General features: G+C 41.4%; 1 protein-coding gene across 1 annotated transcript; it reads left to right on the top strand.

Annotated features, from left to right (window-relative positions):
• Window positions 1–13,768: 13,768 nt before the first annotated feature.
• LOC140856973 (polyphenol oxidase, chloroplastic-like) lies at window positions 13,769–15,553 on the top strand. Its single transcript, XM_073255173.1, has one exon. The coding sequence runs from the start codon at window positions 13,769–13,771 to the stop codon at window positions 15,551–15,553; it is 1,785 nt and encodes a 594-aa protein (XP_073111274.1).
• The last annotated feature ends 1,432 nt before the right edge of the window (window positions 15,554–16,985 follow it).

Raw genomic sequence — 16,985 nt, 5'->3', positions numbered from 1 at the left:
GCTTACGCCGCCATCTAAAATAGTCTGTGATTGATGGTGCTCCTACAATGTAAGAATATTGCTGTCTCGAGGATCGAAATACTACGGATCGTTAGCCATAATACGCTAATGAATCTAAAATAACGATATTATCACAGGTGTATTAAAAAATAAGACACAATATATTTTAAGAGAAATATATTTTAAACACAATATTGTCACACAATACAACTTAAACACAAAATTCAAATACAATCTCACAGAAATACATAAAACAATGACGAAAATAAGTCTTCGGAGCCTTTAATTTCTTCCACTGCTTGAAGTTGAAGTATGTTGAAGTATCCTAGGACAACAACGGCGGTCATGATCCTGTTCCCTACAAATGCCACAGTGGTTCTTACTTCTTATTTGCCTATCATCCATCTCATTTCGTAGTCTCATTGACTTTGATCTACCTTTCTGCTTGAGTCTCAAACGATGATGATCAGGAATATATTTGAACATATGTGTATGCATCCAATAATCTTCGTATGGTAATGGATTAAAATCACCGCTCCAAGCATTCATATATGCTGTAATTGTAGATGCATCATCCACAAAATCACTAAAATGTATAGTAATTTCTTGACACACAGCTAAAACATGTGAACATGGATATTTGTACATGCTCTACTTTCCACAAGAATAATTTCTTTCAGCTAAAGTAACAGTATGGAAATTTTCTCCACCTCGTAATCCTGTGCCTGCTCTCCTCGTAAGTACTTCATATATACCTCTTTGAAAGTTGAATGCTGTTACTCGGTGCTGGTTAGCTTTAACTTGATCTTCAGCAATCTTAATTACAACATGAAGAGTAAAAAGATTATTTGGATTCTCTCTACATATCTCAAGGCTTGGGCATGCCTCGTATTGAAGTATTTCACAAGATGATAAAATGTCATTTGAACACAAGCCGTAATTGGCACATTTCTAGCTCCTCGTAAAACACTGTTAAAAATCTCCGACAAATTTGTAGTTAAGACACCATAGCGCAGGCCATCATTATGTGCCAACGTCCACTTCTCCTTTTCTATCTCGGACAATCAGCTCCAAGCCTCTTCATTCACTGTTCTGATCCTACCCATGATAAAGTTGAACTTACGAACTTGATGAGCGCTTCCTGCTTGCCATACTACTCTTTTCAGCTGCACATTTTTGAAATGAGTGTTGAAATTACTGCAGATATGTCTTAAACAGTATCGGTAATAGGCACGTGGTGGACTCCATCCAATAGATTCATCTGCGATGGCATTTAATATACCTAGATGCCTGTCAGAAATTAAGCATATTCCATTTCTATCTTTAACGATATGTGTTCTGAGCTGGAAAAGAAACCAACTCCAACTTGCAGTCGTCTCTTCATCCACAATTGCATATGCTAATGAAAATTTTCTATTCTCTGCATCAATTCCTGTTGCAATTAACATCTTACCTTTAAACTTTCCATACAAGTGCGTGCCATCAATGCTGATTACAGGACGGCAGTGCGTAAAACCCTGGATAGATAGTTTGAAAGCCTAAAAAATATAATTTAAAACTCAAACATTGAAATTCACAGCTTGAAAAAAATTTCATGAAACAACTGTACTGAGATTTGCATGTTGAAGTGCAGCCATATAATAGGGTAATTTAGCATAAGATGGCTCCCATTCTCCATAAATATCAACCAATGCCTTCTGCTTTCCACATCATGCTTTCCTATATGATACTGTATATTGAAATTGATCATTAATGGCTGCTACAATAGCTTCAACTTTAACACCGAAATCTTTCTCAACAATATGTCAGACTAATGTGCTAATCATCCTTCCACTGACATGTTTGTGGTCTCGACTCAATCCCGTAAACAAACAAGTATGAGGATCCTTATATTTTGTGATTTGAAAATATCCATATTTTTTCAACAATGCAGCACGAAGCCTCCATTTTCTATGTTGAACATTATCTGATGATGCGCATCGTATGGACCATAATTTCAAATGCGACTGAACTACATTGTATGTCCGATGCTTTATAATGTGATAAAGATCAATAGCTCTCCTTACATAATCTTTACTCTCAAACATTAGACTTTTAGAAAATTCAGTCATCGAGGAGTCCCAAAACTGATTATCAGAGTTCAATCTTCGACCAGCACTAACACAACCACTATCATCTAAATTTATATCGTTAAAATATTATGGAGATTCGTGCAAACGAGTTGAGGTTCTTCCACATTAATATTAGCCTGAACATCTTCATCATCATTCTCATCTTCACCATCATCATCATTACTGCTACTGTCCTCATCCATCCAACAGTCTTCATCTCCACTTTCATCTGACTCAAGCCTAGACTATCAGAATTTATTCCACCGACTATCCAGTCATTGTTTTCTATATGAGTGTCGTCTACCGCACTTACCACTATTTCTAGCAAAGGAGAAGTCATCATAGCAGAAGACACAGGAGAAGTCACCATAGGACTCGAAATAATTGGACAACTAGGACCGACAGTAGTGGAATATTGTTCTGCAAAAATGGCCTCAACACTATCGGTTTGCACTATAGGAGTTACGAAAGGTGAGGAAGGCCCAACATTATTGTCCGCTTGAGTTAAAAGCCGACTATGGTATCCAAATCTTGGTACATCTTCCTTTTCAATATATAATTCTAAAAATCGATATTCTGAATATTTCAAAGGAAAGGTCAGCATTTCTTCGACATTTTCATCGTCATCAATTGGAACCAAGTTATATTTGCTCTGCATTAACTGTCTCGACAGATTAGAAGATTTCTATTTCAATTTTATTTCATATTTTTCTTTGTCTACAGGAATACTGCTATATAAATGATCCAATAATTCTTGACGTGATAATGATGAAGATACTCTAATCATCCGATATGCAGAGTGACTGTACTGTACATCAGTTTCATCATTTTGTATCATGCCATCATAATACAATAGTATATGAACTCGAGTACCGGCCATTTTTCAGAGAAACCTACGATAAAATCAAAATCAAAATATTTAATATTATTAATTATTTTATCATTTTAAAAGATTTACATGATACATGCATCATATCATCAATAAATAGGTACAAATAGATCCTATCCCATTCAGAAATTGTATTAATTCTATAGATTAATTACATTAATCAAACGATATGCAAAAAGGATCGAAAGAAATTTCGACAGCATTTTTTCTTAGTTCTTCCCACACGACTCAAAATGTGTGAGGAGAACTAAAGAAAAATACTGTCCGAAATTTCTCTCGAACCCTCTACATATCATTCGAATAATATAATTATTTATAAAATTAAATACAATTTTTAAACTGTCCAAACTGGATAATTAATTGACCAATGTATATATTTTACGATACCCATACAAAAATATATATTTAAATATATATTTTATATGGATATCGTAGAATATTCTACATTGGTCAATTGACGGGTCTACATTTTCATGAAATGCAATATATTTTAAAATTTTTAAAATATGATCGAATTGAATTTTAAAATACATCTGAATCTAATAAAATAAAAATAAAAATAAAATAAAAAATAATGAGATAAAAAAATAAAAAGATTGAAATAGACGGCCCACCGCGGGCCGTAGCGGAGCCGCCGTCGGGAGCCGTAGCAGAGCGATCGTCGGAGCCCGATGGGGCCCACCGCCATCACGGCCCATTGCGTGGGACCTGCCGTATCCCACCGCCGGGCTCGCCGCCGGAGAAGGGGAGGGTCGGGGCCCTCCACAGGGGACCGCCGTCGTGCCCCGATGGGGCCCGCCGCCCGACCCCGCGGGGCCCGCCGTTGGGGCCCGCTGCCGGAGAAGGGGAGGGTCGGGGCCCGCCACAGGGGCCACCGTCGGGCCCTGGCGGGGCCCGCCGCCCCCCGACGGGGCCCGCCGCCCGACCCCCACGATGTTGGAGCATGATCCCAGCTCCTCCCATGGACCTTTGGTGCAGCGGAACCAGCAACGAATAGATCTGGAGACTTCTGGACATGATCCAAGGCTCTTGATGAAATCAGCCTGGTTGCTGTCTTCTTCGTCAGCCTTTCGTTCCAGATGAAGAACGCCTTTGAAACCACCTCTAAAAAATCCAAGATCTGGTACCCAACCAGATCAGACATGGATCGAGGTCCTCCAATTTGTAGATCTCAAATCAGGGTATTCTAGATAAGGAAGAAGATAGATGGAGACAGACCTCGCAGATCTGTCCTGCTGCAGCCTTTTTGTAGATCTGTTGATGGAGATCTCACCCGCACCTCAAACGACCTCAGATTAACTCTAGATCTGAGAGAGACTTGTACCAACCTCTTCTCAAGAGATTTCAAATCCTGAACCTGATGTTTGGTGCCTTCAAGAGAGAGGAGAGAAGAAATGGCTGGCAGCTGCAAAAGGGGGAAGGGGCTAGCGCCTCCCCTTCTTCTCTTTCTTTTTATGGACTGGCGGCAAGAAACCCTAGGGTTTCTTACTCTTGGGGCATGGAGAATTGCTGAAGAGAGAGGGAGAAGAGAGAGAGAGACTTGGGAGAAAGAGTCTTGTATTTTCTTGGCTTCATCCAACCTATACACAGTGCATGATATATAAACACCGGGTCAAGTGACCCAAACCCAAAACTCCCTTGACCAACTCTATTGGAGATTAGGTTAACCCAAGCCCATGTACACCCATGACTCGACCTAATCTCACCTATCCTGGGCCCAGACCTGGCCCATAAAGAGTTTGTCCCTTGAGGCACACATAACCTAGACCTCAAATACCCGAAAGGCCCACAGCCTTTCAACCTAAGGCCCAACTAGCCCTAGAGCCTCCATGAAACCCTCATGAATGATGGACCTTGGCCTTAGCCTTGGTCCCCTGGGCCTTGGGCACACCACCTGGATCACAACAATCTCCACCTTGGTGTCCCAAGGCCTCAACCAGCTCCACTATGTCCTTGCGACTGTAGACCCATTTGCAGCCAATGAGCCTCTTCCCCTGTGGCAACTGCACCAATCGCCACGTCTGGTTCTGGTGGAGAGACTGCATCTCCTCGGACATTGCCTGGACCCACCGATCTCTGTCCTGGCTCTCAATAGCCTTCTGATACGTATATAGGTCTCCATTCGCTATCACCAGGACATATGACAGCGTCTCCTCGAAGCTATATCGATCCGGTTGCTTGATGGTCCTCTTGGGCTTGTGTAGGGCAACACTGATATCAGCCCTTGGTCCAGTTCACTCCTGCTGGACCTCTACACCTCGATCATCCATCCAAGTCCTCTCCACCTATGGAGACACCTTAGGTAGGTGCTCCACCTGAATGTCATGTCCTCCCGTAGTACCTGCAAGAGGCAAAATCAAAGAGGTAAGCTGTCCAGCAGCGCCCTGCTGGACCTCCTCCTACTCCTGCTGCTCCTCCATGTCTGCTCGCCTCCGTAGGACTGACTCCTCATCAAAAGTCACATCCTGACTAATGATGACCTTCTTTTCCAAGGGATCCCACAGCCTGTATCCCTTGACTCCTTGCGGATAGCCTAGAAACACCGTCTTGCGTGATCTGGCGTCTAGCTTGCTCTGCTCATCAGTTTCAATGTGCACATAGGCCGTGCACCCAAATACCCGTAGATGGCCCAGCCCAACTGTCCTCCCAGACCACACCTCCTCTGAAAGCCTGCCATCTAACCTGGTGTGAGGTGATCGATTGACCAAGTAACCTGCTGCGTCAACTGTGTCAACCCAGAACTCCTTTGGAAGCCCTGCCTGCAGCCTCATGCATCGTGCCTTTTCCAAAAGTGTTTTGTTCATCCTCTCGGCCACCCCATTCTGCTATGGAGTCCCCTAACTGAGAAGTGTCTCCTAATCCCACACTCCTCACAATAGTCCTGGAACTCCCTTCTGGTGTACTCCCCGTCATTTCTAACCTCAGACACTTCACACTCCTCCCTTGCTCCTTCTCCACCTCAGCTTTCCAGATCTTGAACTTGGTGAAGACCTCTGACTTCTCTCTCATGAAGTAAATTCAGAGCTTCCTTGAGAAATCATCAATCAGGGTCATGAAGTATCTGGCCCCATTCCTAGCTAAAATTGGGGCTGGTCCCCACACATCCGTGTGTACTAACTCCAGAAGGGCTGCACTGCGGGCTGTACTGATGTTGAACTGAACTCTCCTCTACTTTTCCATCTGGCAAGGCTCACAGATCTCCCCTGTAGCACCATCCTCCAGATCAGAGATGAGTCCTCTCCTGCTCAACTCCCTCAGCCCTCTGTCACCCATGTGGCCTAGGCGGTAGTGCCACATCCTGTAAGCCCCTGCTGGTCCTGTGCTGCAGCTGCTGCATCAGACTCTCCGATCACCATAGATCCCTCCATGCGATAGAGGTTATTGTCTATCCTCCTGCCTCTCATCACTACCATGGCTCCATTGGAGATGTTCAGTACTCCGCTTCTAGCCCTACTGCTGAAGCTGTATCCACTGCGCTCCAAATAGCCTAGTGACACCAGATTCTTTTTCAGCTTCGGGATGTGCTTTACATTTATCAATATCCTCACAATCCCATCAAACATCCTCACCCTGACTGTCCATATCCCAGCCACCTTGCAAGGATGATTGTCGCCTAGAGTCACTGATCCCTCATCTGTCTTGGTGTATGTCGCAAACCAAGACCTGTGTGGTGTGTAGTGATGTGAACACGCAGAGTCTAGTGTCCACTCCTCTGTGTAATGCCTGTGACCATCTGATACCACAAGTAGATCATCCTCCATCTACTGCCCAGCAACTGCACTCACTGATTCTGAGCCACTTCTTTCTCCCTTCTTGCTCTTCCATAGTGGACATTCTCGCTTGAAGTGCCCGAACTCGTTGCACTTGAAGCATTTCACCTCTTTCTTTCCCTTCCTGGACTTGGACCGCCCCCTGGACTTGCTTCTGCCTCGGCCTCTACCTGTCCTCTCCCCTACTGCCAAACCCTCCTGGCGAGCCCGATCTCTAGTCAACTTTTCCCTCTGCTCATTCGACCTCAGCACCGAGACCATATCCTCATACTCCAGAGTCTCTTTGCCGTAGAGCAGTGTAGTCACCAAAGAATCATATGATCCGGGCAGCGAACATAGAAGCAATAAAGACTTGTCCTCCTCATCCAGCTTCACCCCGATATTCACCAACTCCATGCACAACTAGTCGAACCTCTAAATGTGGCCAATCACATCAGATCCCTCCTGCATCCGAAGACTGTACAACCTCTTCTTCAGCATCAGCTTGTTGCACATATTCTTCCCCATGTACATGGTGTGCAACTTTGACCAAAGGCCCTTCGGGGTCTTTTCTTCCAGCACCGAATACAATGCCGCATCCGCCAAACATCCTCTGATCACCGAGCATGCTTTCTTCTCCAACGATGCCCACTGTCTATCTGTCATTCCCTCAGGCTTCTCATCCAAAACCTGATCCAGATCTGCTTGCACCAGAAGATCCTCCACCCGAATTTTCCACATGAAAAAATTCTCCTTGCCATCAAACTTCTCAAACTCGACCTTCATATTGCTGCCCATGACTGGATCCAAGCCAAACAAGCAATATAAAATCAAGAAGTGTAGAATATACCTTGATGGTACCTTGCTAAAAATTTTCAGCACTTGGGATCTTCAACTTCTCGCACTTGAAACCGCTTCCTCACCACCGTGGCTCTGATACCAACTATTGGAGCATGATCCTGGCTCCTCCCACAGACCTTTGGTGCAGCAGAACCAGCAACGAATAGATCTGGAGACTTCTGGACACGATCTAAGGCCCTTAATGAAATCAGCCTGGTTGCTGTCTTCTTCGTCAGTCTTTCATTCCAGATGAAGAACACCTTTGAAACCACCTCTAAAAAATTCAAGATCTGGTACCCAACCAGAGCAGACCTGGACCGAGGTCCTTCAATTTGTAGATCTTGAATCGGGGCATTCTAGATGGGGAAGAAGATAGATGGAGATAGACCTCGCAGATCTATCCTGCTGCAGCCTTTTTGTAGATCTGTTGATGGAGATCTCACCTGTGCCTCAAACGACCTCAGATCAACTCCAGATCTGAGAGAAACTTATACCAACCTATTCTCAAGAGATTCCAGATCCTGGACCTGATGTTTGGATGCCTGCAAGAGAGGGAAGAGAAGAAATGGCTGGCGGCTGCAAAGGGGGGAAGGGGCTAGCGCCTCCCCTTCTTCTCTTTCCTCTTATGGATTGGCGGCAAGAAACCTTAGGGTTTCTTGCTCCTAGGGCATGGAGAATTGCTGGAGAGAGAGGGAGAAGAGAGAGAGAGAGACTTGGGAGAAAGAGTCTTGTATTTTCTTGGCTTCATCCAACCTATACACAGTACATGTATATATAAACACTGGGTCAAATGACCCAAACCCAAAACTCCCTTGACCAACTCTATGGGAGATTAGGTTAACCCAAGCCCATGTACACCCATGACTCGACTTAATCTCACCTATCCTGGGCCCAAACTTGGCCCATAAAGAGTTGGTCCCTTGAGGCCCACATAACCTAGACCTCAAGTACCCGAAAGGCCCACAGCCTTTCAACCTAGGGCCCAACTAGCCCTAGAGCCTCCATGAAGCCCTCATGAATGATGGACCTTGGCCTTATCCTTGGTCCCCTGGGCCTTGGGCACACCACCTGGATCACAACATTCGGGGCCCGCCCGCGGTCGCATGGGCTGCCACCGTCGGGGCCCGCTGCCGCCGCCATCATCGGGCACTGCCGCCGGGCCGCATGGGCCGCCGCCGACCATCTGTCGCCGGCGGCCAAGGAAAAAGAGGGAGAGAGAGAGAGGGAGAGAGGAAGAGGGAGAGGAGGGGTCGGCCAAGGGAAGGGGACCGCCGGGGCCCGCCGCTGGCCGTCAGTCAGCCGGCGGCCAAGGAAAAGGGAGAGAGAGAGAGGAAGAGAGAGAGAGAGGAAGAGGGAGAGGAGGGGGCCCGCCGTCGGGGTGCGTGGTCGGCCGTTGGGGTGCGCAGCCCGCCGTCGGCCCTCTGACGCCGGCGGCCAAGGAAAAAGAGGGAAACATAGAGAGGAAGAGAGAGAGTGAGAGAGGAAGAGGGAAAGGAGGGGCCGGCCAAGAGAAGGGGACTGCCGGGGCCGCCGCGGGGGCCCACCACCAGGGAACGTGGGCCGTCGCCGGCCATCTGTCGCCGGCGGCCAAGGAAAAAGAGGGAGAGAGAGAGGAAGAGAGAGAGAGGAAGAGGGAGAGGAGGGGGCCGGGGCGCACGGCCCGCCGTCGGGGCGCGCGGCCTACCACCGGCCCTCTGACGTTGACGGCCAATGAAAAAGAGAGAGAGAGAGAGAGAAAGATGGAGAGAGAGGAGGCAGCTCACCACCGTCGAGAGCTCGCCGTCGTGCCGCCGTGCCACCGGAGAGACACCGGAGAAGAGGGAGAAGAGGGAGAAGGGAGAAGGGAGAAGGAGAGAAGAAGAGGGGGAAAGGAGAAAATGCCATTCCCTTTGGCGTTTTCTGTTTTTTTTTTCTCTTTTCATTTTTTTGGTTTTTTTAAATTTTTTTCTTAATTTTTTTAATTATTTTTTAATTATTTTTTAATAAATAAAATTAATTAAATAATGAGGATAGTAATTTGAATGATAATTTTTAATTTAAATTAAATTTAAATTTTCTTTTTAATTTATAATTATAATTTCTATTTTATTATCATTTTTTCCTCTTTTATTTACTTCTTTTATAATATTTTTTTTGAAATTCAATTTAAAATTTTTATAATTTAAAATTATAATTTTAGTTTTCTTCCATTTTTATCTTTTTGGCATTCTATTACGTATTTTTTTTCTTTATTTAAAATATTTTTTAAATAATTAAATTTAAATTAATTTAGTTATTTAAAATGATATTTTTTTATTTCAATTATAATTATAATTTTTATTTCTTAAAATTGAAAATTATAATTTTTTTTTCAATTAGAATTATAATTTTTATTTTTTTTCAATTCTATTTTTTTCTTTTTTTTCTTTTTTAGGGTATTTTTTATTTTTTTACAATATTTTATTCTTTTTTTAAGATAATTTTTTAAAAAAATTATTTGAAATGGACAACGTAATTTGAAATGATATTTTTTATTTGAATTAAAGTTAAAATTCTTATTTTTTAAAGTTTAATTTATAAATTTCTTTTTTTTTCACATTTGTTCCTCATTTTTTCACTTTTTTATGTCATTTATTTTTTTATCAAAATTTAATTCAAATTAAAAATTTAATTTTTTTATTCAAATTTATAATTATATAATTTTTCTATTTTTTTTCATTTCTTTCTGTTTTTATGATATTTTTTAGTCTATTTTTTTATTTATTTGGAATATTTTTTAAATAAATTAATTTGAATTTGGGAAAGTAATTTGAAATTATATTTTTATTTTAATGAGGTTTAAAAATTTTATTTCTTTTAAATTTCAAATTATAATTCTTATTTTTTTCTAATTTTTTTTAATTTTTTTATTTTTTAATGACACTTTTTATTTTTTTATTTTTTTGAACATTTTTGGCAAGAATTTGAAATGATATTTTTGAATTAAATTTAAAATTTTTATTTTTTTAAATTCAAATTTATAATTTTTATTTCTTTCATATTTCTTTTTTTTTCTATGATATTTTTAATTTTTTAAATTTTTAAGATTTTTGTTTAGATATTTTTTTAAAAAAATTAATTTGAAAAGAAAAAAAATCATCTAAAATTATCTTTTTTATTTGAATTAAAAATTTAAATTTTTATATTTTAAATTTTATTCAAAATTAAAATTTTAATTTATTTATTAAATTTAAAATTTTAAAATTTAATTTTTTCTCATTCTTTTCTGATTTTTTTTTTTTTGGAGGAAAAAAATAGAAAATGCCATTTTGAACGGTGTTTTCTATTTTTTTTTTTTTGGATGATGCCAATGTGAAAAAATATGGATGACGTGGCAGGGAAAAAATAATATTCAAAATGATATTTTTTTTATATTATTTTGATAAATAAGTTAGAATTTATATTATTTATGTAAATAATTTTTTTTTTATATTATTTACGAAAAGGACTCTCCCAGCAAGCCTATTTCATGCAATTAATGCACAGCACATGGTCCCCTCTACATTAAATACCCATTTTATTTTTGTCTTGTGTGAGCCATGCCAAATACCCGTCTCCCGTTTGACGCTGGATCCTTCTTCTTTCCTCCTTTTCATGCACCGCTGGTGTCCCCATGAGGTGGGTTCCGCCACATGCCACATTTCGTTGCATTTCGATTTCTCCCATAAAGCATATTGATTCTAAAATATATGACAAACTTGAGCTTGGACATAGATTTGATGTGTGATTAAATTTTTAATAATTTCTTTTAGTTCACTTGAGTTGAGATCTAGCCAATTTGGATTTTAATGGATTCAATCTACAATTTACTTAAAAAATAGATCAAAAATATCAAATTCTCCATAATAAAAAATTAAATAATATAATATTTAATATCTTTATTATTCTAATTCATGTGTTTATCAATTGGTTGCTCCATGAAAGAGCATGAGAGCCTTAAAGCTCTCTAAGTGGTTCATTGGGTCTATTGACTTATCGTAATTCTCCAATTGCAACATTTTAAACTTGACAGACAATGGCTCCTATATGATCTTGTCACTAAAAGGCAGGTTGATGTGGAAGTCGACTGATTCGAGCCGATCCATGGCTTGATGTTGTAATATCTCGATCCATTGATTTATCTCTTGAAACCTACGATCCACATCAGCATCACGAACCACATAGCTTTTTATGTGGCGGGATGGGGATCAACCTGGGGTAGATCCCTTTTTGGAGTAAGGGTTGGCGAGTGTCTCCTTTGCTCGGGATGTCCGGACTGGCTCGGTCATATCTGCCTATCCCAATTTAGACTTCATGATGGAGATTGAGAAGGTTGTTGTTGGGGTGCCTCCTGCGTCAGATTCAGTTGTTGCATGACGTCAACCACCGCAGTCAGCACCTATACTTGGGTGATCAAAATATTAAACTAGTTCTGGCTTACCCTTGCGGCGGATGGAGGGGGCTGTGAAGGTGCCTCTAGCCATTGAGTCGAAGTGTGACTCCCAATCGGATGTTTAGTCGACCAGTCTATCATGGTATTGGAATGTCTTGAGGATGTTCTTCATGGCATCATGGCAATAGATTGTGTACTCCTTCCTAAAAATAGGTTTGGCCTTTACTTTAGCACCAATCTATCACTGCTGATCCCGACTTACGCTAGATTAGCTAGAGTGAGGCAGCATTCGACTAAGATGATGGTGATCGGACTTGCAAAATAAATCTCTAACCAAAGTTGGCTCCAGTAGGAACCTTCGATGTTTAAGTTAGAAATTGGTAGAATAAATAAGAGGATCATATAAGAGAGTTGCGTACCTTGGCGGTCTCCTAATTATCTCTATTTATGGAAGAGAGAAGAATTGAAAGTTGTTCTGACTTCTTTGGATGTGCTATCCCGAGATATTTGATCTGATTTCTCGATATTGAGCAGTTATAGCTACCTTATCTAGCATGTAACTAGCTGCTTCCAATGGCGGCATGATTTGATGAGATTGTATGGAGATTTCTTGTCAACCTTTTTAAATATGATGATTGAAGTAGGGGTTGGAGGGACTGTGGCTCAACGGCTTGCCATGTGTATCATTGAAGATGAGGATTAGTGTTAGATGCTGATGTTGGAACCAATGTGGGGGTCGGAACTCAAAAATTTAGATCAGTATCTGATTCTCAAAGATCACTTTGATGATGAAAACGATGGTCGATGTGTATAGCAGTAATATGATGTGTATGGAGATGGGGTGGAGATGAGATCGATCGTCAATGTTAGAATCAATGAATCAATCATGAATTAATAGTTCAGAAATAAAAATATTGATGATGAAGTCAAAAATTTATGTACAGATTGAGTCGGCGTATGGAACTGTGGTCGATATATGGGTCGGTTATGATTAGAATCTATCCATACATTCGAGTCCGGATCAGATTTTCACCCGTAACCTGTGATATTTTTACGGAAGAAAAACACTGCCTTTATTGTTTTTGTCTCTTTCTTATTAATACGTGCTCCTTTCCGTACATCTTTAGTTAAAACTACGTTTTCGAGCCAGCTGTACAACCTCACGAGACACAAAAAGACAAAAAAATACTAACACGTGGCTTCTCCTTGTCAATGCACGTGCTAAAAAATGAAATTACCAAGTAATGGCAGGCCCCCCTAAACCAAATTGATTTGCGGCCCCCTCCCTGGCTCCTTTGCATGCTCCCAAAGGCTTTTTGAACAAATGTATCTTTCAGAAAACTACTCTCTCACAATTTTTTAGTATATTTTTAATAAAAAAAATTACCTTTAAAACTCTATGCACTTACCAATCAGAACCAATCAAAGTCTAACATAAATATTAATTTCACAAATAAATTTTTATTACAACAGATTTTTTATCATCTTTAAGTTTCAATAAATTTTGATTATTTAAAGTCTTACGTTGGAAAAAAAGATTTCAATCCATATAAATCATATTTTTTCTTGACTCATAACTGATATGGAACTAAATAAGTTCTTTCTACACCATAATATCTATAAAAACTGATAAAATATACAGTAATCAATAAAATATAAAAATTTTTATGAATTTATTATAGATTTGACGTGGTATCACAGTTGCAATGAATATTTTTTCCCGTTCCACGCTATAAATCGACCACATGCTTCCCTTTGTTATTGCAAGTGCTAGAACCAGAAATTCCCAATGGCAGGCCTCCCTCAACCAAATTTATCTTCCTGCTCCCTCTCCACCTGCCCTAGCTCCTTTGCATGCCCCTTCTATCCACAGAGGCCTCGGGTCGCTCTTTCCTTTAAGACATCTCACGTCCATCCCAGAATCTCATGCAAAGCAACAAGGGATGAACATGAGAAGCCCATGCCCACCACGGAGGCCATAGGATCTTCAGGCAAGCTCGACCGCCGTGATATGCTCATCGGCCTTGGTGGGCTCTACGGAGCTGCCGCCGGACTTGGAGTCAACCGCAAGGCCCTCGGACTCCCCATTGAAGCCCCGGACATTTCCAAATGTGGCCCCTCCGACCTCCCGTCCGGCGCAACAGCTACTGACTGCTGCCCACCAACCACCTCCAAAATCATCGACTTCAAGCTCCCGCCACGCTCCGACCCCCTTCGCATCCGCTCTGCCGCCCACGTAGTTGACTCAGAGTACTTGGCAAAGTATGCCAAGGCCGTGGAGCTCATGAAGGCCTTGCCGGCCGACGACCCACGTAACTTCACCCAACAGGCTAACGTCCACTGCGCCTACTGTGATGGCTTTTACGAGCAGATCGGCTTCCCTGACCTCAACCTCCAGATCCACAATTCCTGGCTCTTTTTCCCCTGGCACCGGTTCTTCCTCTACTTCCATGAGAAAATACTCGGCAAGCTCATTGGCGACGAGACCTTCGCGGTTCCCTTCTGGAATTGGGATGCACCCGCTGGCATGCAAATGCCTTCCATCTATACCGACCCTTCTTCGTCGCTATATCACAAGATTCGTGACGCCAAGCACCAGCCACCGTACCTCGTCGACTTCGACTTCGATGGCCAGGACCCATCCTTCACCCACGACCAGCAAATCGACTACAACTTAAAGATAATGTATCGCCAAGTGATCACTAATGGGAAGACAGCACAACTGTTCATGGGATCCCCCTACCGCGCCGGGGACCAGCCAGATCCTGGCTTAGGCTCGATCGAGGACGTGCCGCACAACATCGTCCATGTATGGACTGGTGATAGGAACCAGCCAAATGGAGAGGACATGGGCACTTTTTACTCAGCTGCCCGTGATCCCATCTTCTACGCCCACCACTCCAACATCGATCGCATGTGGTATGTGTGGAAGATGCTCGGTGGAAAGCACAAGGACTTCGAAGACAAGGACTGGCTCAATTGCTCCTTTCTCTTCTACGACGAGAACGCCGACCTAGTTCGAGTCAAAATTGAGGATTGTCTGGATACTCAGAGGCTCCGCTACACCTACCAAGATGTCGAGATCCCTTGGCTGAAAACTCGACCCACTCCCAAGGGTACTGCGGCGGCGAAGAAGGGGGCAAGATCACCACGAGCCGTCACAGAGGCGACGTTCCCGGTGACCTTGTACTCGTCAGTGAGTGCGACGGTGAGGCGGCCCAAGGTGTCGAGGAGCAGGAAGGAGAAAGAGGACGAGGAGGAGGTCCTGGTGGTCGAGGGGATCGAGTTCGACCCCGACATGTTCATCAAGTTCGACGTGTACATTAACACGCCGGAGGAAAAAGGGGTTGACCCTGGGTCAACTGAGTTTGCCGGGAGCTTCGTCAACGTGCCTCACAAAAACATTCGCAGCAAGAAGGAGAAGAAGGTGAGGACGGCGCTGCGACTGGGGATAACGGACTTGCTGGAGGACCTCAGGGCCGAGGCAGACGATAGTGTGCTCGTCACGCTGGTTCCGAGGCAGGGGAAGGGAAAGGTGACGGTGGGTGGGCTCCGGCTTGAGTTCTTGAAATGAAGATATAAGTCACCAAGTTGATAGGCTCTGGCTGCTGCTGTATTACTATTAGTAAATAAAAGCGGCAACCATGATTTTCCGGTCCAAAGGGGTAGAGTTATATTTGGATAATGCTGGTGGTGTCTGGGCGGTCGAGATTTTTGTTGTCAATGTCTCGGCGAAGAAAAAAAATATATATATATTTAAATAATTAATTAATTAATTAATTATTTTAATAGAATACTGATAGTTCTATTTTAGAGTCGTCACACTAAATTAGATTATTAATGACGACTAATCATTATCACTAACAGCTATTTTATTAGCGATGACGTTCTGTCGCTAATTGATAATCGAAAAAATTTTAATTATTAATTATTATTATTAATAATAAATTTTACAACAGTCGTTAATAAATAATATTAGTGACAGCATTAGCGATGGTATTAGTGACAATATTAACGACAGCCATATTCCATCGCTATTTATTTTTTTATTTTTAAATAAAATTTAAAAAATTTAAAAATAATTAGTGTCGACTTTTTTATCGCTAATGTTGTCGCTAATAATTATTACAGATGACTAACGCCATCGCTAATGCCGTCGATAATATTTAATTTATTTTTTTTTAAATTTATAATAATATTTTATTATTAGCGATGGTTAATCCATTGCTAAAATCATCGATAATAATTATTTTTTAAAAAAATTATAATAATATTTTTTAAACCCTATTTTAATTAATCACAATCAATTATGGTTCCTAGCATCTATTATAATTAAAATCTCAAGATTATATGACAATCATAAATAAAAAATTAATTATATTATATTAAAATATAAATTAAATAATTTTATACGTAGTATAAAAAAATATAATACATCAAAATAAAAAAAAATCAGTCCAAATCATCCTTGTCGTCCTCCTACTCCTCTCCAGCAGCTGGTGGATGAGAGCCGGATGTCCCAGCATTCTGAAACGAAGAAAAATAAAAGCTTATTAATAAGTTTCGATATGGAGGCATATCTTTCGATACACTCCTTCGATTCTTGAACAGATTATTCCTACACATTCCATTCGATGATATAAAACTATAGATACCCTCGATCATTAATTGGATGATTAGATTGAATTTTTAGCCCCTAGATCTCCTTCCCTGACTCAAATCTTAATATATGAAGCTTCTAAGTATGAAAACTTAAAACAAGTAAAAAAATTTATTAATAGAATTATCTGATGTGATGGCTGAGACAACGAGCTCAGCGGGTCGTGCAGCTGTGGATCTTGGAGAATCTCTACGATCGTATTGTGAATGACATCCTAAAAGCTGTAAGGTCGCTGATTCAGAAACCTCTGCACGACCTCCTCCACGTGTGCATCGCTCCAAGTCTTGGACGTCGAGATCTATGAGGATGCTAAAGAATATCGAGCTACTGGAGAATCAAAGTTGTG

Source organism: Elaeis guineensis, chromosome 4, assembly GCF_000442705.2.
Source record: "Elaeis guineensis isolate ETL-2024a chromosome 4, EG11, whole genome shotgun sequence".
In the NCBI taxonomy this organism is placed as follows: domain Eukaryota; kingdom Viridiplantae; phylum Streptophyta; class Magnoliopsida; order Arecales; family Arecaceae; genus Elaeis; species Elaeis guineensis.
This window is presented reverse-complemented; position numbering and strand designations above follow the sequence as displayed.

What these genes read in the sequence shown, in the direction of transcription:
- LOC140856973 (XM_073255173.1), top strand. Translation starts at nt 13,769, where the DNA reads ATGGCAGGCCTCCCTCAACCAAATTTATCTTCCTGCTCCCTCTCCACC.